This window comes from Aythya marila, assembly GCF_965140915.1.
Source record: "Aythya marila genome assembly, chromosome: 7".
Lineage (NCBI taxonomy): Eukaryota > Metazoa > Chordata > Aves > Anseriformes > Anatidae > Aythya > Aythya marila.
In genome coordinates, this window is record NC_139048.1 from 17,215,116 (window position 1) to 17,238,253 (window position 23,138).

General features: G+C 35.7%; 1 protein-coding gene across 3 annotated transcripts in view; it reads right to left on the reverse strand.

Annotated features, from left to right (window-relative positions):
• Positions 1-1,781: 1,781 nt before the first annotated feature.
• The window catches only part of PCGF5 (polycomb group ring finger 5), a 63,859-nt gene continuing 42,502 nt past the window's right edge, over positions 1,782-23,138 (reverse strand). For 2 of the 3 annotated variants that reach the window (XM_082765334.1, XM_082765333.1), the window contains exons 6-10: positions 20,761-20,909; positions 17,391-17,489; positions 15,910-15,999; positions 13,915-13,974; positions 1,782-11,634 (exon numbers count right to left, since the gene is read on the reverse strand). In XM_082765334.1, the coding sequence (XP_082621460.1) occupies positions 11,587-11,634; positions 13,915-13,974; positions 15,910-15,999; positions 17,391-17,489; positions 20,761-20,909 (446 nt within the window). In that variant the 3' untranslated portion in view covers positions 1,782-11,586. The remainder of the gene's footprint in view (positions 11,635-13,914; positions 13,975-15,909; positions 16,000-17,390; positions 17,490-20,760; positions 20,910-23,138) is intronic. The other variant, XM_082765335.1, reaches the window with a different exon arrangement.

Genomic DNA, 23,138 nt, shown 5'->3' on the forward strand with positions numbered 1-23,138 from the left:
AGGACTGGAAGTCTGCAGAGGCACTGGCACACACACATTATGCATCTTCAGTCACCAAAGGACGAAATTAAATTCAAGGAATTTAAAATTTCTCCATACCTGGTATTAAGGACAGCGCTTTTTATCAATAGGTTGATTATTGTAATTATTTTTCATATCTATAAATGTACTTACTGTATTTTTTGTGTAGTCCACAAAAGGACAGAACTCCACCTATGAATAGTTTAGAAAAGATGGACAGAATGTTTTTGAGTATGTTTTCTCTTCCTGTGTTAGTTTAATGGGATAGATGCCAATGCTTTTATGAATTATGAATGCAGCAGTCTTTTTTCCAAATGAAGATGTTGGAAGTCTGCCACTGGAACGAGGTGCTCATATTACAGATTGCCAGCAAATTTCTGTTTCTTTAATGAAAACTAGATTACTAAATCACTTTTCTCCCCCCTCCCCAAAAAAAAATAATAAAAAATCACCTATAGATGTTGCACAGCATATGCTCCTCTAGAATAATAATAATAAAAAAATGAAACAGGATATAAAACAATTTGAATCACAGTTCTATTAACAGGGAAATTCATAAGCTACACCCCAATGTAAATAGCTGTTTGTATACCACCTACCTGCAGCTCTGGCTCCAGAAAGGACTTACAGATTCCTCCTTCAATAAATCATAATCAGGACTGATGACTGATTATGCATTTGTTACTAGACCTTTGCGTGTTTTTCCTGTAATGATTCTTTTTTTTAGCTGCCTGAAACAAAGTAAATCTTTAATTTAATCAGCAACACTTTTTAATCATTCCCCCCCCCCCGGAAATTTTGTTTGAAGAATCATTGTTCCCTACTTAGGAGCAGAATTTTGCAGAATTTTGCAGCTAAGTACCATTCAACGAATTTCTGTTTCATAAATATTGTAGAAGCATTAAGCAGTTTTTCCTTTTTTCTTTTTTTTTTCCTTGATTGAACACATTTAACAGAAGGGAAATTATTTTTAAGGCCATGGAGTATGACTTTATACAAAGCTTATATAATAACATATTCCAAATATTTGGAGGTGAAATATTCAACAAGAAAAAGCTTCAAAGTAGAGCCAGATAAGCTGCACTCCTCCTGTTGCACAGGCTCTCATAGCAGCAAATATCATCACATAACTGCTCTTTGCCTGTATATCAGCAAACTGCAGCATTGCTAACAAATCTAAGCTAGTCATGGAAAATGTGTTTCACTTAATCATACGTACATATTGCAAAATAGTATATACACCTTCACATTTTGAGTTCACAGGAAGTTATCATCTTCTTTCTGCCAGCATCTAGAAGAATTTTACAAGAGGATGCAAAATGCTTATTGTCTCAGATCATTTTAATCAGCAATCCTTTCTATTATTTCCTAATCTGAAACATCTCAGCTCTCATGCAGCGGTATTACAGATTTCACCTCAGACAAAAAACATGACTTTTCCTGAATAGCATCTCTTCCTCCATTGTTTTTCTTCTCAATAACTCAGTATGTGTATATATTTTGCAGATGGAGTGCCAAATCCAGTCAACTTTAGTGCTTGGCAGGCTTTGCACCCATGAAAATGGTAATGCTCCCTATGACATTAATGAGAACAAAATTAGGCTATTTAAGTATGTTCTGCTTTTTCTATAAGGTGAAACATTTCTGCATTCCATTTTCATTTTTGTGTTTCTGTGAGTTGATAGTACACTTACTTCCCTGACTGAGCCATAAAGCTAGCAAAGGTTTTTATTGAAGTATTATTAAAAATTAGAGAAAAGTCAGATAAAACCAGAGATTTTTTTATTGCACAAAATAAATTATATAGAAACAATGCAACAAAACAACTCGAATGTAGGCTGCACAACAGATGTTACAACATGAATATATTTATTGCTTTGAGAAAGGAGCAATTCAGTGCTAGTAAGCAGATTAGTTATACTTCTTGCTCATCTAGATTTTTTTAATAAAATTAATCCAACTGGGCTAGAGGCATCTTGCAGCACATGGGTCATACCAAATTGCAATTTGTTATCAGTGGTTATAAAGGTGCTGTGAACATTCTTGACATTAGTATGAAGAATTCCATTTAACATCACTGGTAATGAAACTTACAAGTAGTTACATAATTATAAATACTACATATCAATCATATTTAATACACAAGATTCGAATAGGTCCATTTACAGGGTTTGCATGAGCTACTGCTCTAAAATAAACCTTGTTTACAAATGTAGATGCATCTTCAAACATACACACTTCACTCTGCACCAAAAGGCAGTACCACAGCTTTTTGCCAAAATAGACATTAGTGCCAGCACTTCATTTACCTAATTGTTAAATTGCTCTCTAGTGCTAACTCAGTTATAGGCATCTCATTTTTTCCAGGGCCACAACTCAGTTTCTAATTATGTCAGCATGTATGAAAAAACATTCCTTTGGTAGAACTAGATAAAATTTACAATGTGTTTAAACTCTTTGAAATGCAAAGTATTTGGTTCTTCGGGCGACACAAGACTGCAATACTGGTATTGCATTCATAGCTCAAATGGATTTAAGTTTTCAAAATGCTACTTTGTGGACCCTGAGATGTTGACCCCCAATGAATCCATATGTAAATCAGCTCTTAACAAAAGTTATAAATATGTACAATATTCAAATAATAAAACACATTAGAAACTGATCACTCACAGATCTTTGTGAAGCATGCGTATTAATAAGATACTGTCATGACAAATATTCATAGTTTAAGTGAAATTCTCCCCTTATTTCACAATTCTGCAAGTATTTATTCAGCTGTGTTCATAACACTGAAACTACTGCTAGTGTATACATTGAATGTTGCAAAATTTATTTACTTGCAGGAAGGTTAATATAATAAGCTTAAATTTAAACAATATGAGTTAGACGTTGAACAAGCCAACCATGAAAGAAATTTCAGTGAGGAAGTGGGACATCTGGGCCATTTCGATTCTTAGCTACAATAACTACACAAAGTAACTCCACTGAAGACTTTGACCACTGAGAAGACCCTGTAGAATCCCACTGAAACAAGTAAATAAAATTTAGACCGTACATCAATAACTACAAACAAATGTGGTCACCAGTTTCCACTAATACTCCAATAAAATTATCTGTTTTGATCTTTTTTTTTTTTTTTTTTGAACCTGTAAATCCACTATATTGAGTCAAAATAAAGTTAAGGATGAGGTTTTGAATTGCCTCAAAATGTTACAAGAAATTAGTTATTCTGGATTAAAAAAACAAAACAAACAAAAAAAAATGTACACTATTTGTACAAATGCTCAAACTTTAGTGATGCAATCAAATTCCATGCATGTACCTGGCAGTAGTTTCCTTTGGAGGAAAATTATTAAACTTGTCTAATCTGGCACATTTTTCATCTGGGGGAACCGCATTTTAAATATCATCTGTAAATTTTTGTCACTGTTTTATATAAATGTTCATAAGCATAAGAAGATATAACTGAATGACCACATATGCCCCCAAACATCTATTAAAACACAAACACCACAGAAATCTGCTAGTATTTTTATAATTATTATGAAGTAGAAATGATCTAAGGTAGGATGAAGCTAATATCAAAGATGAAAAACAGCACCACCAATCTATATTTTGCCAACAGGTTTCTGATCGGACAGAATATGTGATAGCAGAGTTACATCCATTTCATTAAGTTCAGGTAAGAAATGCATTTAGCCCAGCTGTACTAACTATACAGCTTCACACAGAATAACATTCCATAAATCAACAGAAAATGCATCTGAGCACAACAAATAAAAATATGTAAGTGATTCTCTAAGCAGCATTTTGTTTTTTTTTTTTTTTTTTTTTCCAAAACATTAACATAGATAGATATTGGACTGATTAAATATCTACAAGTGCTTTTCCTTTACAAAAATACATATACTCTTAATAGTAGGATAGACTGTCATTAACAATGACCTGTGTTTTTTCACTTCAATTTGAATGATTTATAAGCTAAATTTTACAACCACAAAAAGGTTTATTTGTAATATGATGTTATCACTTTTGACAAAAAGCTTAAAACATTTTATATTTTAAAACAAATTAGCAACATAACAACACAATATGTTCTATGAGCTCCTAAGTACTGTGAGGGCTGTTATATTAAAAACCAATAGCTACTGATCAAATGCAAGGAAGCATTAGAACATTATTACTGCTCACCATAGGCTCCTTTCTTATCATAACTTGGATCACAGCTTATATAAGGACACTTAGGCCCCCATCCCAAAGAAAATCCATTGAGACTAACTCTATAGCATCTATTCAGGAGCCTGGAACATCCAACAATTCAGGCTCTGCATTTAAAAACAAACAAACAAAAAAGGCAAAATAACCTTCCTGTCAACAGTTAAGTCTGCAATAAGGGAAAAAATGATGCACTGCTTCATGCTTATTTTAAGAAGCACGTATTTGAGAAAAATACTACTACTGGTAAGTTTTTAGAATTAAATATTTCAGTCAGCTAAATAATTAACTTGCCCTATAACTTTCCAGTTTAGTTATTCACTATTCTGGAAAAGGAAGTTAGGGTATTTAGATTTCTTTATTGTATTTTATACTGCACAAGTAAAATAATTGACTTCTTGCTAATCAATGGTCTCACGTTGAGGACAGCAATGCCATTTGCTAAAAAAATATCTATAAAAATCTGTAAAACACAATATTTTCTGATTATCTTCCAAGTCTGTCCTTTCCACCCTCCAAAATATCACTGAACTACAACTAGAAAACCCAAAAGTAGCTTGGTGAATATTTTGTGCTTCGGAAGGTTTACAGGATTGACAGCACACCAAAGTATTTGATTAGTTCACAGGCCAGGTATAGCAGACACATCAGTAATGCAAGCATTTGTGCTCTTTTTGAACGTTAACTATACTCAGAGAGTTACTCTAGGTCTATTAACTTTAGTCCCGTTTTTATTTTTTAGTTTGTTTTGGAAACTTCTAGGTATGCCTGACCCCTTGAGTGGCTGACAGACACAGTCACCACCAGGGAGTTCTGCTGGACCAGCTCCAGACGTAGCTCTCCACCACTGCACTCCAGTGCCTAATTCCAAGTCAGTTTCTGGGCGGCTTGCCTTTGGTATTAAATAAGTCCTTTAGAACTATTAGGCAATCAGATTATCCATAAAAATAATTTGTTTGTTTTTTAAGGAAACTTTTTTTGGTGAACAAACTAAGTATCTGACAACAAAGAATATTTTAAAATCAATTAGTTATGTTACATTTTTCAGTAAAAAAGGGGGCAAGTTTCATTTTACTGCATCAAAATTCATGAGACAACAGCAAGAATGTCTATTTACTCAACATGCTATAATACAAAACACAATTTTAGGAGTAGAATACCATCATAAAATATGTGCCTCTCACTTTGATAATAAACATCTTTATTACAACTTCATTTGTAACACAAACCTCAGTATGTTAACTAGCAGCACAAATGTTTTACTGTTGCAGCAATCTTCTATCTGATACAACAACCGACCCTTAACCCTTATTTTGCCATCCACTCACAATCACGAAAAAGGAAAATGCACAATAACTACTTCTGTTCATCTCACCCTGTTATCTGTCGCATTGTTAAACCTTATTAGATTTTTTTTTTCTAAAAATACACATTACTTCAAATAAAACTACATTGTATGGTTTAGATAAACATGCAAATTCCAACTAATGCCTCTGTTTGGCTAAAATTAATGTGATTAGAAAAAAAATCCACTTGTAGACACCTTTCATTCCAAAATGTCTCCTCCACCCTGAGTCTACCGAAGCAGCTCTCTGGTTCTGTACAGGTACAAAAGGTAGCCTGAGCTTTTCCACCAGCCTACAGAGTTCTTCCATTTCATTGCCACACACCAGCACTGCATGGATTTAAACTGTTTGCTAGAGAACAAAACAACATCCTTTTTAACTGTGTTAGCAAGCTACCTAACTTCAGAAGATGTATATCACATAACTTGGGTGGAAGAATCTCTTAATAGATTTCCTATTCTGAAATATGATGTTTTTACCTGATCTATGGACAGTATAGTAGTGGAAAAACAAAACATAAACAGGTAGATCTGCTTACAAAGAAAAAATATTACAAGTCTTTTGGAGGACATCCCTACAAAAGGACATTTCAACTGAGGCCTGAAGACTAGACTCCCCATACATCATAAAACTAGTAGCTGGACAGTCGGAAGCTTTTCACATTTCCTTTAGCGTGAATCAAACTCCTTGAATCTTGGAATCCATCCTGGAACAAGCTCCAGTGATCCTTCCTCAAACAAACTTCTCTAGCTGAATACCTCATGGAAGCATTATCTCATTCAAATTGGGTATAAAAGATTCAAAATGCAGAACTGTGAACATTTTGGTGAAATCCAGGAGAGACTAACTTAATTCCAAAAGAAACCATTAATTTCTTTGGCATTGAGCATTAGCTTTTTTTAATGTGAGGGTGGAACCTGCTTCTAACTTGTTCTAAGTGGAGATGCAGCGTATCACCTGCTGGCTCTCAGAGCTAGAAAACTGACGCTGTGGAGCTTTTCTGGACTCAGTTCAGGTGTGCTCTCTGTCCAAAAAGGTGCTGCCGTAACAATCAGCAATTTGGTATCTGTACTGCAAAAGGAGGTCTGTCACATAGTCTAGGTTTGTTTTGCTTTGCTCTCTTCTGCAAACTCTTTTAATAGTGGCTCTTCAGAGAATCTCCATCCTGTTCAGTCTTAGCTATGAAACTATTTTTATACTACAAGACCAGAAGATTTGTGGGGTTGTAACTGTGAAGGGACATGCCACACATTCTTCCATCTTAGTAGTGGTTGTACCTACGTGATTGTCCCTTTGTAAGGGCAAATTAATTATCAAATTAACCTTTTATAATTATTCACTTTCTTCAACACTTGCATTCAGCTTGTCTAGGTTAAGTAAAGAAATTGGACCACACTCTTGATTTAAGCATCTCTACAATGTTTATATACTTGCTGTGGATAGGAACATGTCTTAACAGCTTTGGGTCTTTTCCAGAATAAAAATGAGTTTGATTATTCTATGTTTTTGACCAGTATTTTATGCAGCCCCTCTATAAACAGGACTCAGTATGTTTATTTTGTGACTTAAGATTGGTTTTGAACAATTGTCTATTCTACAGAATTTCTACCAGCTGTAGTACCTGGCAGAACTGGAGACTATTCCTTCTGTTGCAAGCAAAAGGAACAATACAATTTAGTGATTGGTTCAATTAAAGATTAAACACTAGCACTTTCTGTTATTTTAGAAAGCAGCAGAGAAATTCTTTACTTCTCTTACAAAGCCATGCCTAAAAATTACACATAGAATAGATGAGATGGGAACTGTACACCATCACTTCATCTGCAGTGGAGAAGAGAGTCTAGCTTATGCCTAAAAGCAATGTGATAATCTCTTCTCCTACAGATATACTGGAACTGTTTTTGATAACTGCAGAAGAGAAAAGTAGAGTCAAATCTTTGGAGCCTAGGAGAAAAAAAGATCAAGATTCAAAATTCAAGGTCACCTCACACAGAAAATAAAATAATTTAATTATAAAGGTATTCTTTTCATATAGTTTCTACTGAGACAGAAAAAAACTGACAGAACATTTATTTTTCTGCTTGTTTCACATGAAAGAAGGCTTCTCAATACAGAAGAATTATGAAATACTCTTGCTGAAAATATTAAGACCATTGATAAGATACAGAAGGAAGTATTACCCTGCCAAATGCAAATAATGGTTTTAAAATATATTCTGTATTACTAATCAGGCACTTTATATAACATTTTCGGTAAAGTCAAAATAATACTTTTCATATATATATATTTTTATTTCATATATTATTATTTTTTGCATAATAGCTGCAAGCTAGCTGAGTATGCCCAATATATTTAGAGTGCTGCATACTGCTAGGACCCAAATCCCAGAAGCATCTCATGTGAGCAGTTAAGTACAGCAGTGATGAGTTACTTAAGATTATCGTAGGAATCTTATTTGGTATTTCATCCAAATAAAAATGTGTTTTCAAGGACTAGGCCCTTAGCTAGGAGCACTGTAGCAAGGCGTGATGGAAAATACATTTCTTGATTATTGAATGCTATACTGTTTGAGATTTTATACGATCTCACTTGTAAATTCTAGCTAGTTCGTTACTAGACAAATGCAGCATACAGCTATGCCCAATGAAAAGTTGCTTAAAACTTTCATTAATGTGTTACTCAAAACAAAAGCAGAGAATTTTTCTCTTTCAGGAAAAAAAAAAAAAAAGCACCAAAGATATAAATAAGAGACAGCAAGGTTAGGTAGTAGTGTCGAATTTTTTAGGTCTTCTGCAGCTAGGTACTGACAATATGGGAAAGCCTAAGAAAAACAGTTGCAGCAACACTTCTTTTATTCTTTACAAACATGCAGTGGTGACTCTGTGTCATGGAAATGTTCAGAAAGTGTGCACTGTATACAGTAATCTGCTCTGTGATGGAATATGGTGCAGTTCTAGTAGAACGTTTACTACTTGTTCCACTTACTCCATCTTTGGCACACATGAATCTGTACATGCATTCTCATATCCCTGCGTTGTTCAGGTATTTTTAATTGGCACAAATGAATCAAATATGCCTATCTGTAGACACATGGCACATACGTACTATACAGAAGAGAATTTTCCTGTAAAAAAAAGGCGATGCCTGTGTTATACAAGCTGCCCAGTTTAGATATGTATTTCACTGGCACTTCACTGCTACAAAAACTATTAAAGTAGAACAGCACTCAGACGCTGTGCCATCAAATCAGAAATGCATAAATTGTAGGTAGTTGGCTAGATTATATGCATTTAGAAGCATTTAAGGCCATAATTCTCAGCTGGGAACATTAAATCATATCTGTCTGTATTTTCCATACTTAAAATGAAGATTTGCCTTCTGTAAACTAGATTTAAGTTAGTTTACAGAAGGCAAAAATACCATGAATTAACAGTATCTGATTTTGATCAAGACAAATTCATGGTTCTCTGAATTGTGAATACAGACAGTTGGTAGACATCAAATCTTCTATTGGGATGTCATTCAGAAGACATCAAAGTAGTCAAATTTCAAGGGTCCTGCTCACTAGATGAAAACTTCTGTGTAAGACAACTGAAAATAGATTACAATTAATTTGTTGTTCTTTTTCTTTTTCCACATCAAATCTGTTCAAACTTGTTAAAACAGCAAGAGCAATTCTTGAGAAAAAAAAAAAATTGTCCCCCAAACCAAGCAGAAATTATGCTTACGAGTAGTATTGTTTCATGATAAACTGAAACAGCCATTTTATGTTAGGTGAATCTACAGTGAAAATTCTGGTATAAAAACACGTGAAATATATAAAAAACTGTAAGGTGTCATTTGCATGTGCATGTAAATATTTACAAATAATATCTTATTTATACCATATAAAACAATTGTATATACTAAAGGTAACAATGACTTGCAATTAGAATGCATGCTCTGATCTGACAGGCTGCTCCATGAGGAGGACCTCCATGCACACAAAGAACTTTTTCTCTGCCAAGGAGCAGTGCCCTCCCTATATTGAGTCTCTTCTCGCTTCTGTCAAGCAGCAGCACATCATACACCGTATGGACAAAAAGATGACCACTTCCTGCAGCCAGCACGTGGCCCTGTTTCCATCCACAGGGTGGGCGAAGCAGTGCCTGTACCAGTCAGCACATTATACCTGCAGAAAGGAGCAGCAGCTTCCTGAACGTTTTGCTTCCCTAGGTTCACTGGCATCTGCACAATATGTGCAACCTTGACCTGCAATGGCAGGTTTCCTAAACAGATTGCTACTGACAGCATCTTTATTTCTGCATTTCATACAGGCTTTGGAGTGCAACGGCAGGACTTAGCCTAACTATGTATGGATTCCTCAGGTCAGCAACGTTAGAACTCCTGCAAACACTAAGGGGGCCAGATTTAATCCACAACATCCATGCTTCTCCTACAGAAACATACTAAAGTACATGAATATACATTTAAAAAGGAGTTACAGCCTTGCATCTATCTTTTATACCTGATCCCAAGGTTTTCAAGATAGAATTTTCACTTTGTCCTAAGTACAACTAGGCTTCTGAAAAGTTGATTTGGTTCTTTTCTGTTGTATGCAAAAAGCATAGGAAAGTAAATAGCTATCTACAATACTAGCAGGTGTGTATGAAGTAGAAATTATATAAAGGTACTGAACTACAGATATCTCCACAGAATTTGAAGTAAAAAATCTCATTTGATTTTTAAGCAGAGCAAAGACAATGGAAGACTACAGGAAACATGCATTACTGTGCTCCCTGCAACATTACCAGAGACCTCAATAAACATTCTATACTTCAACAATTTTCCTTGCAATACCTAAGGCAACAATCACTCTTCTATCCAGCACTACCAGATCTTAGGAAAAAACAATGATCTGAACAATTATTTTGGTCAGACTGCTTATCTTCAGTATTGCATTGCCTCTAATTTTATGTAAATAGTTTTATGACGTGACTTCAACTAGTGAAAAATTTCTACAATGAATTCTAAGTCCCGGATAGTCACAAGAGATATATAATGTAATTAAAGCTATGTTATTTTTTCTTAGCATGTCCTTCACCCAATCTTAAAAGGAAGTGCTTACCATGAAGTGCAATAACTATGTGTAAATTTTGCCTTGGCTGTAACCCAACAGTGAAATTTGTTTCATAGATAAATTATTTTAACCTCATTTTTATGAAGGCTTTATTAGAAGAAATGTAACCTGACCAGAAGCCATTTTCCAAAAATAGCTGTATCCCATATTCCAATCTTTAGGGTAGCCATAGAAAAGTGCAATCACAAAGGCTGCTATGCTTTTAAGCAATATTGGCAGAGTCTATTTAGACAATTTAAAATTACTTTTTTCAATTATCATGTTAAACATCTCTTGTTAAGGGTAATTAATCTTCATTCACTACAAAAGAACTCTTGCACACTCATGAGCGAGCTATACCTGGACCCATGAGAAGCTTATCAAGAAAAAGGTAGTGGCACAATCACCACTTTTCTAAATATATTTTCTATACAAAATATCTTCAAGGTATAATCCTTAGCTATTTGTACAGTACTCTATGATTTAAACAACAATATTCAGTAAAATAGTAAGTGTGTGAAACTGCAACACCACATGGAATGAGCACTTTGCCATTTTGCTAGTGTAATCAATATTAGGACCAGAAAAATTTTCTAACACACAAGCAAAAATATTCCAAAGTTTTTGAATCTTGACTGTACACTTCATGATTTTGGCTATGATTTGCAGCACACTTGTAAAATTCACAAATATCTTATGCACATTTCAGTAGCAGAATGGCACTTGGCTTGCTCTAATAGAAACAACAAAGATGCAACTGACAATTTTAAGAAAGACAATGTCCTTATTTGCATGCTGAAAATCTGGTTGTGTCCCCCTAATCCAGGCACATCCATTCATTGTGCAATCTGTCGATGGGTAAACAAATAGTGCAGGATTCATCTCAGTGGGATCTGGCCCTTTGGTCTAACCGAAGTCAATTCTAGGTCGATACTGAAGTACCATAGGATAAGACTAAAAACAAAAGCAAGAGAAAAACAACAGACAAGAATAACATGAAGATACAATTCACAAAAAATACTAAGGAAATGCAATTAAAGTTAGCTTTAAGAATAGCCAGAGCTTATCCCTATGACACATAAATATAAATAAAACTGATTGCAATATATATGAAATAATTCTATACATTTCAACAATTAATGCCATAGCTGTACTTCACATCTATACCTTAACTCAAAGTAAACTATAATTATTTGTTATAAATATGAAATTCATATATCCAAGTTTTATGTATTTCATGATTTTTATGTTTTATGACACATACTGGAATGTTCAAATCCTCTTATGTCTTCGTTGCTGATACAATCCTAAAATTTTATACTTTGTAAAACAAGGTCTATCTATAGATGATGTATACAGTGTGATTTTCATGGCAGCTAGGTTCCTCTGGTATTAAAAAAAAAAATAAATAAAGCACACTACTACACCACCAAAAAAAACCAACAACAAATAAACTCAGGTCAAATTGCTGTCAGCTGATTTTCTGAAAAATTAGGGCTTACTTTTCCCCCTCCCTGAAATCCAAACTCCTCAACTTCAGATCCAGCAATGCATTTTTATTAGTTCTTATTGGGAAAAATTAGCAAATAAACTATCTGAATCCCTTAGTTACACAAAACCGTTGTGGTATGAGAGGTAAGAGTAGGCTTCCAGAAAGTGTCATAGAATATCTGAGTGCTTGTTGCTGGAAGTTGTTAACATCTAATTTTTTTCGCTCTGTCAGCATTTCATTTAAGTCTGACATTTTCCTCTTAACTTACTGATCATTTTCTATAGCATAAAAATGAAGAAAATATTGTTTCATCAACTGTATGGGCTTAAGTAGCCTCTGCCATAAGGCATAGATAGTTTAAATCTTTTTTATTGCAAATTTGGAAGAATCAAGAATTATTACAGAAGTTACCATTGAAACCAGTAATATTTTACTGCATCCTTCAAATGCAAGAAGAGACAAAATTCAGAAACCAAAAACAGAAAGATACCACTGCAGAGACCTATACAGATTAAAGTTTTCATTCTGGGGTACTGAAACTATCATCAGAACTAAATGTGAACATACTTGCTGAGGATTTAAAAACTGGAGTGCAGAGAAATCAAAGCATAAAACCAGAAGTATTCAGCAGTAGCAAGAGCATTTAGTAGAGAAGACAGGGAGCACCATGTGTAATTAACAAATGTATTCGTAGTGTAAGAAATTGGTCTGATTTTCTCAGCTAGGATATGGCTACCACATTATTTAAATGCTATTTCACTTGTTCTTCATGCTTCAGAACAAATACTTGGATTATATAAATTGCATCTAAAGTACTCAACTCTAATTGGAAGTGCATACAGGCAGAGACCTCACTGAAAAATTTGCCATGTAAACCAGTGCTGTTACAAAAAAATACAAACCAACTGTACAAATAAAATGCAATATGGTGGAGCGAGTATAGGTAGTGAGGTAGACATGACTGTAAAGCAGGTCACTCCCATCCACAGCAGAAGCAAACTGCTATCTTTATTCTTTCCCCCCCCCCTCAAGTAAAAACATTACTTCAGACTTTCAAAGTTACTTTTAGAAGAAATTAATTCAATTCAAAAGGCTCAGTGAGCACACTGAAACATTGATATACAGAGAAAAAAACACCAAGCTGATCAGTGAAATCTAGAAATCAACTTCAATTTGCAGACTGGAGGTTTTTGTTTGTTATATTCTACAGATAAGTCATTATTCCATTTCTAATTTGAAAAGAAATGAAAGGAATATAGTAGCAGAAACAAACAAACAAACAAACAAACAAACAACAAACACTTCTTTTCTCCATTAAAAAGAACAGATGAAGTGCCTTAAAAATATGAAACCAGCGTGGTCTTTTTTGGTTCACTCTTCAGTTTTGGTCCTTTGTTAGTGACTGCCCAATGCTACTTGTTAGAAGGATGAGATAACATTTAGAAGGATGAAGTTAGATAACACTTCCACACTGATGTCGATTTCCAACTACAGAATGAAGCAACAAGATAATTGACCTAATGGAAATTAAAAATCTTTTAAGCACATAAAATCTGATAATTTGAATGGAGTGTATTTATTCATTCGATAAAGCTATTTTTGAATGAATATAAATAGCCCTTGCTCATGGTGTTTGCACACTTTATAGTGAGATGATATAAAAACTCCACAATTTAGATTACAACTGTAGTGTTGACAGGATCTTACTGACTGTAATATGTACAGTCGTGAGTGCCTCTTACCTGATAAAAAGTGCCATCCTGTGAGCAGACTTGCGAAGATGAGCAGTTCTGACACCGAAACTGCGAAGGAGATGATTTTCTGATCAGATAAGAGGCATCCACAGCTGGACATATACATTCATCTTTTTAATTTTTCTTATTTATTTTTCAAATGTAAAATTTAAAATTTATTTACTTGTTTAAAACAAGAAAGAATTCTCTAAAGAATAAATTGATCTTTTCCCTTAACTATGCTACCTCTTGAAAGGTCCACAGGTGTGCCAGCAAAAGCTCACAGTGAATAGTATCAAAGACATAGATAATGGATTTACTTGATCTTCATCCAAAAGAAGAGATCGTTAATTAATTACCATTGCAACTTCTGTTTTATAACAAGACCCAACAAAGTTAGGGAAAACAAAATCAGAAGCCCAGATGTTACTAGATTTATCATCAGCACAATGTAATTTTTACTGGTTTTAGTTTGTCATCTCTGACTTCAGGGGAATGATTTAAAACTACATAAAGGAAAAGAGGAACCCTTACCTGACTATATTCTGTTTATGTAAAAATAACTTATAAATCTAAGCAAAAGTTGTCAACTTTTATATTCACTTAAGGTTAAAATGGTAGTTCTGAGACTTTTGAAAAACATAAGCCAGTACAAATAATGTCCTTTTTGTCGAGATGGCTATTACCATTGCTTACAAACCAGTGCAACTGACAAAGGTCCATCTGTAGGCATGGTCTGCAGGACTCAATTTCATGAAAAAAAAACGTATCACTAAAGTTGTTACTTCAACATTTCCTAATAGTACAATGAGTGTTAAAATATAAAATGGCTAGGCAAACATATACCACTGGTGTCAAGGCAGTACTAGAAAAATGGTACTTCGGGTGTTACTGGTACAGTTTGGGGTTTCAGTAAACATCAAATTTCAGTGCAATATTATTTTCAAATGTAATGAATACTTTCCTACACACATTAACACCCTTAGTTCCTATGATTTTTTTTCACCCTTTTTTCTTTTTTTTTTTTCCCCCTCCAGATTAAGGTAAATCTTTAAGAAACTTTTGAATCGTTAACTCCACAGTGTGCTTAATCCTCTGTCTTCTCTGTTCAAGTCCCAGTGCATTTTAATTTCAAGTACTAGAAAGCTTAAAAAGAGTATAGAAAGTTTGGAATTTTCTACAGATTAATAAATTAACTTAAGTGCATAACTTTAGCTGTGCTCCAATATAGCCCCCATTGGTAGCGACAGGCAACAAATCTGCTTATAGCATAAAGCAATAAGGAGTGAAGAGCAATCAATAGCCACACACAAACAAATGAATATATATATTGAAAGAGAAGAAATGGAGGTATGACCTCTGATAAAAAAAAACTTAGCATACAAGTAATTGTAAGAGCTACTAAATCAAACAATATCAGACCTGAAAGAAAGGTTGTTTAATAAATCAAATATTCTAAAATATGCACATAAAAGAAGAAAAACACCTCTAGCTGTGTTACATGGATGTTAGTGTTTGTTATGCAACATCGCTAAATTACATGGGTTTAGCATTAACAGAAGCAATCATAAATCAATTAGATTTCTCCCATAATTTCAGTGTTATGGTTTATTACTGACTCAATAAAACAAATTCTAAATAAAGAACTGTCAGATGCAGATTCCTTAACTAGTGAGATGTAAAAGGTCACTAGAAGGAAATTTGCAGAAAATACGTGCTTGGAGTTTTCAGATAGCTGACTTAAAACCATGAGCAGGACTTCTATGTAAACTCTGTATACCTGCTAATTTTAAGTTTCAGATTCTACACAATATACTTGCTAGAGAGTTTCACTCACTAGATCCTTTTTAAAATAAGAAATCCAGAAGACATGCAAAAACAATTTTTAAATTCAGAGCTTTTGAAGGGTCATGGTATATATTCTGTGTCAAGCTATAAAAGTATGTATACTCTCTACAATAAATACACCATAACATCATCTATTAATAATGTAACAGCATTTACATTTTCGCCTCTTAGTCTCCATCTTGTCATATAGATGAATTCCATAGTATGATCCTTCCCCATGATTTCTCCATTGCATAGTACATCCAGCTTAAAATACAACAGAACAAACAGTAAGACAAACTTATGCAACATTTTCATGACTAAATAAACTCTTAAGAGAACCTCTGAAAATTAATCCCAGAACTTCTATTATTATACAATAATTTTATCAGGAATATGTATCAAATCTTAACAAATCCAACATTCTGACAATGTGCTATTTTGTACACTAGTATTCCAATTTATTTTTTTCACTTTTACATTTTCAATGAAAATGTTGATAGAAGAAAACCTACTAAACTAGGTAGAAAATCACTAGTAGATGTTTCCTATATTTATCAATGCCACACAGAGTCTCTTTGAAGAGAAAGCCTTTTGTGTTGCATAGTGAAGGTATTCTGCAACACTCTTTCAAACCCAAACTTACAAAACTGAAGTACTGTAATTGTCAGCTTTTTAAAATAAGTTATGAATTAACTTTAAAAATGTAGTTTAAAAATAACGGTAAATTCCATGGTAAATGCATTTCTCAGTATAAAGACATGATTCCTCATTAACTTGAGGACTAAAGGCATAATACAAAAAGCTTATCTTATCTTACTTAAAGCTTATCTTATTAAATTTATCTTACTGTTAAAGATGACTGATTTAAACTGTATCATAGCATCTTAAGTTTACCTTTCAGTGAAAATCTATGGCTATTTTTTCATTACTATAGCCATAAATGCTTTCCTACTTTTAAGAGGAAAAAAATGTTAAAATTTTGCAATAAGCAGATACCACATAACACAGGACTTTAAGGTATCAGAGTGAGATTAAATTAATGTAAAACAAAACCAAATGACAACAAAATGGCTAGTTGGCACATTATAATAACATACTAAACTCAGGTTTATAACTCTGCAACCCACCCCTCTCTCCATGAAATTCCACGTAAATCCAGAAAAGGTGTGTGTGTATATATATTTATACACACACACACACAACTTTCTTTTGAAAGATTCAAATGGTATTTTTTGTTACTTCTTCCTAATGACTGAATTGTTTTTTATATCTAAAGAAAATGAAATTGAAGGATAACTTGGTGTATGTCTAGTTGATCTCTCCTTTCCCCAACAGCTACTGGCTGAAATGTTCATTAAGTAACTTTTTTTATTAGCCACATGAAAAGAGAGATCATTTATTTTCACATAAAAATGCCTAAACTAATTTATCTCTCAGATTATTACAACTGTATGAGTTTCTTGGTTAGAAAGTTTTAGCCATTGTGATAAAACGTGAACTTCCATTTAAGGACAGAAAATATACCTTAGAACATTGAATAGTACTTAGTGACTCAGACTTAAAGATATTCCTCAAGTTTAAATATGATTGAGTTTCATAAAAATCTAATATTTTGCAATGCAATAGAAATACAAGCATTGTTCTTTCAAATGTACCTCGTAAGAACTTGGAAGTTTTAATTTTAAGCTGAGAAACTTTTTAATAGTTCCCACAGTCACTCGAGTGGAACAGCGGATAAATTTCTTCATTAAACCCTAAAGCAACAACAAAACAGAAAAAGCATGTTAGAAATTATGTAATTACGCATTCTTGTTTTTCATTAAATAGCATGTAAGCAATCTTTTGTCAAGAAGAGCTAGCTGTAAGTAATGATTACTGTTTGAACAAAAATATTTTACTGCAGTCTTTTAATCCATAATAGCACCATAGGTTCATTTTTGTTCACTCCTTTGAAAGAAGATTTGGATCCCAGTCATTCAAGGCACAACATATATGAAGAACATTATGCTGACGACAATCCTGAAAGCGTGAGGTAGCTCACCTACAGCTAACTTTTTTTTAATATTTGTGTGGTATTCTGTAATCTGCTGGGTAATATATAGCTATCTATAATCTATCTGTAATATCTACCATCGATGCTTTTTGGTATAATCTACCAAAAAGATAAACAAGAAAACTTTTTTTTTTTTTTTTTAATTCTGAGATGCACTGAATTGTCTCAAACAAAAGGACTAAATGAATGTAGAAGTGGAGACAGGTTATCAACGATCACAGAATCACAGAACTGTAGGGGTTGGAAGAGACCTCAAAAGATCATCGGGTCCAACGCCCCTGCCAAAGCAGGTTCCTCAGAGCAGGCTGCCCAGGTAGGCATCCAGACAGGCCTTGAATATCTCCAGAGAAGAAGACTCCACAACCTCCCTGAGCAGCCAGTTCCAATGCTCCATTACCCTCACCCTGAAGAAGTTCTTTCGCATGTCAGTGCGGAACTTCCTGTGTTCTAACTTGCAGCCATTGCCCCTTGTCCTATCCCCACAAACCACTGAGAAGAGGTTGGCTACATCCTTCTGTCCCCCACCCCTCAGGTATTTATATACACTGAAGAGATCCCCTCTCAGTCTTCTCTTCTCCAGGCTGAACAGACCCAGGTCTCTCAGCCTTTCCTCATAAGGAAGATGGTCCAGGCCCTGTATTATCTTTGTGGCCCTCCACTGGACTTTCCAGGAGATCCCTGTCTTTCTTGTACTGGGGAGCCCAGAACTAGACACAGTACTCCAGGTGAGGCCTGACCAGGGCAGAGTAGAGGGGGAGGATCACCTCCCTTTACATGCTGGCCACACTCCTTTTAATGCACGCCAGGATCCCATTAGCCCTCTTGGCCACAAGGGCACAGTGCTGGCTCATGGTCAACCTGTCATCCACCAGGACCCCCAGGTCCTTCTCCTCAGAGCTCCTCTCCAGCAGGTCGTCCCCCAGCCTGTACCGATACTTCGGGTTGTTGCTTCCCAGGTGCAGGACTCTACACTTGCTCTTATTAAATCTCATTTGTTTTTTTCCTGCCCATCTCTCCAGACAGTCCAGGTCTTGCTGAATGGCAGCACAGCCTTCAGGCCTGTCAGCCACTCCTCCCAGCTTTGTGTCATCAGCGTACTTGCTGAGGGCAGACACTATTCCCTCATCAAGGTCGTCGATGAAGATGTTGAACAAGACCGGACCCAGCATCGACCCCTGGGGAACACTGCTAGTCACAGGCCTCCAGCCAGACTCTGCTCTGCCGATCACCACCCTCTGAGCTCGGCCAGTCAGCCAGTTCTCAACCCACCTTGTTGTCCACTCCTCTATCCCACACTTTCTCAGCTTTGCTAGTAGGATGTCATGGGAGACAGTATCGAAAGCCTTGCTAAAGTCAAGGTAGCTGACATCCACCGCTCTCTCCCCATCTACCCAGCTGGTGATGCCATCATAGAAGACAACGAGGTTGGTCCAGCACGACTTTCCCTTGGTGAATCCATGCTGACTACTCCTCATAACCTTCTCTTCCAATTGCTTGGAGATGGCATCCAGAACAAGCTGCTCTGATACCTTTCCAGGGACAGAGGTGAGACTGACTGGCCTGTAGTTTCCTGGATCCTTCTTCCTGCCCTTCTTGAAGACCGGAGTGACATTGGCTGTCCTCCAGTCTTCAGGCACCTCACCCGTTCTCCAGGACCTTTCAAAGACGATAGAGAGCGGTTTGGCAATCACATCTGCCAGCTCCCTTACCACACGTAGATGCATCCCATCAGGACCCATGGATTTGTGTGCGTTGAGCCCACTCAGACGCTCCCGAACCACTCCCTCATCAACCAGGGGGGAGCCCTCCATTTCCCAGACCCTTTGTCCTATTGCCAGGGGCGAGGAGTCCTGGGGGAGTGTCCTTGAAGCAAAGACTGAAGCAAAGAAAGCATTCAGTATCTCTGCCTTCTCAGCGTCTCTCGTGACCAGGACACCCCCCTCATTCAGCAAGGGACCCACATTATCCCTAGTCTTCCTCTTGCTGTTTACATACTTGAAAAAACACTTATTATCCTTTACCTCTTTCGCAAGCCTCATCTCTAGGTGGGCACTTTAGCCTTCCTCGTCGCATCCCTGCAGGCCCTGACAACACATCTATACTCCTCCCAAGAGGACAGGCCCTTTTTCCACATTTCATAGACCATCCTCTTCCTTTTGATCTTATTGATGAGCTCCTTGTTCATCCATGCGGGTTTCCTGCCCCCCTTCCTCAATTTCCTATTCCTCAGGATCCTGAGCATGGAAGCAGTGCTGCTTAAATGTAGCCCAGCTCTCACAAGCACCCTTTCCTTCTAGCAACCTATCCCATGAGATACTCCCAAGCACGTCCTGGAAGAGGTCGAAGTTGGCTCTTCAGAAGTCCAGGGTAGCAATCCTGCTTTTAGCCTTACTTCCTTTGCCTAGTTCCATCTGGAACTCCACCATCTCATAGTCGCTGCATCCCAAGCTGCCCCCAACCTTCACATCCCTAACAAGGCCATCCCTGTTGGTAAGAACGAGGTCCAGGAGCACCCCACGCCTCATCGGCTCCTCCACCACCTGTGTCAGAAAATTGTCCTCAATGCATTGTAGGAACCATTTGGACTGCTTGTGCCTGGCCGAGTTGCTTACCCAGCAGATGTCTGGGTAATTGAAGTCCCCCATGAGGACCAGCGCTCGTGATCGTGATGCTACTAGCAGCTGCTCGTAGAAGGCCTCATCGACTTCCTCCTCCTGATCTGGAGACCTGTAGTAGACCTCTACCACCGTGTCTCCCATACCAGCCCACCCCTTAATTCTTACCCACAAGCTCTCCACTTGTCCTTCACTCTCCCCTAGCTGGAGCTGGGTACACTCTAATTGCTCCCTCACATAAAGGGCAACCCCACCCCCTAACGATCTCTTATTAAAATTTATTGCTAATTGTTACAGAATGATTTGGTTCCTGCTATTCTTCCAACACTAACAACACAGATTGTTTTTACTACTCACTTTTACTACATTATCTCCTGACTGCCCATTGTTGCGTAAACAGTCAAGGCAGATAGCAATCTGTGGGTCACTCCTGTGATAGTCTTTATCTTCTTCATTTTCATCACATTCCTCATCTACTTTGGGTTTATCAGCTTTGGGGCTTTCATCTGTAAAATATGCAGACTGTATTAGTTAAGTGTAAAACAATTAAAAGTCACAGTGGCAACAAACATTAACTGAAAACAAACAAAAAAAACTTTTTCCTACTTCATTTTCAATAGTGTATTTTTCTTCATGTTAACACAACTATGTATCATCAGTATATACTTATATTGATCATTTAAAAAAATCTCTTAAAATGAAGCTTTACTGCTGAAATTTTAACGTAAAACACGCATAAAACATTTCTATGTGGCAGGCAATGATTAAACATCCAACTCTTCAGAAGTTCTAAAAGTTTGAAAACTGGTACCTTTTCTGAATTTGAATTTCTGAATACTAAATCCTAAAACTAGCAAGGCTATCTACATGAGGGTGGGGCATAGGTTAAAAAAATAACCATACAAAGAACCATGAAAAGGACTAATTTTTACATTTTTGAAATACAGTAAACAGTGCCATATACATTCATAATTTTTTGTATCCCCAACTTACTTATTTTGATTTAAAACACAGTCTGCTCCCTATTGGAATAAAACATTATCACAAGTTATGCCCAAGTCACTTGGATAAGCTACTTTTGCATTTCCTGGAAAAGTTAAAAATTGAATTTAGCTGTTTTCCTATGCTTACCACAAACTTTTTAGATCACTTACAAGAGTTAAGGTGAGAATATAGAATGAAAACTTCAGTGAATATCAAGCTATTCCTAAGCTTCTAGACACAGTAATTAGTTCACAATTCATTTAGTTTCCATATTCAAGATGAGTTTTTTTTTTTACTTCAAATTTTAACTTGTTTTGAATGGGAAAAAAAAAAAAAGATTTGGGGGAAGATTTAGTTATGTGGTTTGAAAAGTCTTGAAAGGTAAAGCAAATCAGCTACAGAACTAAAGAAATTAGCAAATTTCCAATTGTTAAAACATAAAATCAGAAACAGGTACACACAACACAAAGGTCATGCCTTACAAGGTATCCTGATAAAAACTCAAATGCTCCTCCACATACTAAAAGGTGCTAAACAATCTATTTACTAAAGAATATTCTTGCTGATATTAGAATGATATTTGTGATGAAATTAGAATGATATTTGTAATGAAAGTAATGATATTTGTGGAAGCAACCTCCAGAAATCAATGTGATGGCCCAGTAAAGGCACAATACTAAAGTTCAGTATTATACAAGTTTAAAAAAAATAAAATAAAATCTAATTTCACCAAAATGGACTCTGCATTCTACAATTAAAAAGCATCAAGCCAAGAATGGAAGAGAGAAAAAAAATAAAAGAATTCCGTAACTCCACCCCTCTTTCCACAAGGCATAATTTGGTGTGTCACATTTTTTCCCTCATCTTTCTTGCAAATCCTGGGACTTGTCTACTTCCTGTGTTTTTCTCAGATAGTCAGTGTTAAACTGATTGCCAGAGAATGAGTCAATGTAGAGCTGGTTGCCCTTTGCTTTCTCCAGTTCAAACTGGAAAGTACCAGGAAGGATTTTTTTTTTCCAGTATCACACAATTATCCATGAATTCTCTCTAGTAACTACTTTCCTAGTGCAGCATATCTCCAATGCCTGAGATATGCTTTGCCTTTTTTCTTTCTCTTCCTTTTGATAATGTGAAAATTGTGATTTTGTGGATTTTATCACAGATCTTAAATGCTAAGTTTGGGAACCGCACTGGACCTGTGGTACATAACTGGCAGACTGTTGAACTAGACTATGTGACAGCAAGGGATAGTATTGACAACTGAAACGGTTCCTTCTTACTGAATTTTTCTCATAAAATAATTAATTATCAGGCAACATTCTGAATTTTTGTTTATATCAGAAAAAAAATATCATATTTTGTCTCAGTGTATTATCAGGGCTTTCAAACGGTTTGTAGAGGCAAATTTCTATAGCCCAATGACACATTCCCTAACAAAGCTGGATACATCTGTAGCTGCTTAGCTGCTTAAAATTATATTGTGAGAGTTTGTGACTCAAAAAACAACTCCATCATTTATTATATTTAGTAACTGACCTCCATTGGGTTTATCATTAAATTATGGAAGGTAAGAACCAGAAGAATAAATTGATTAAAAGTAAGTCACATTCTACAAATTTGCAAATTGTATGTAACTTTTCCTCTATGCATCTTTACTTATATAGCAATAAATCTGTTTTTCGAAACAGCCAACAGGTCTGTATTTCATAAATATTTTCTGAATATTTTTTAAACCAAGAAAGTACGTTAAC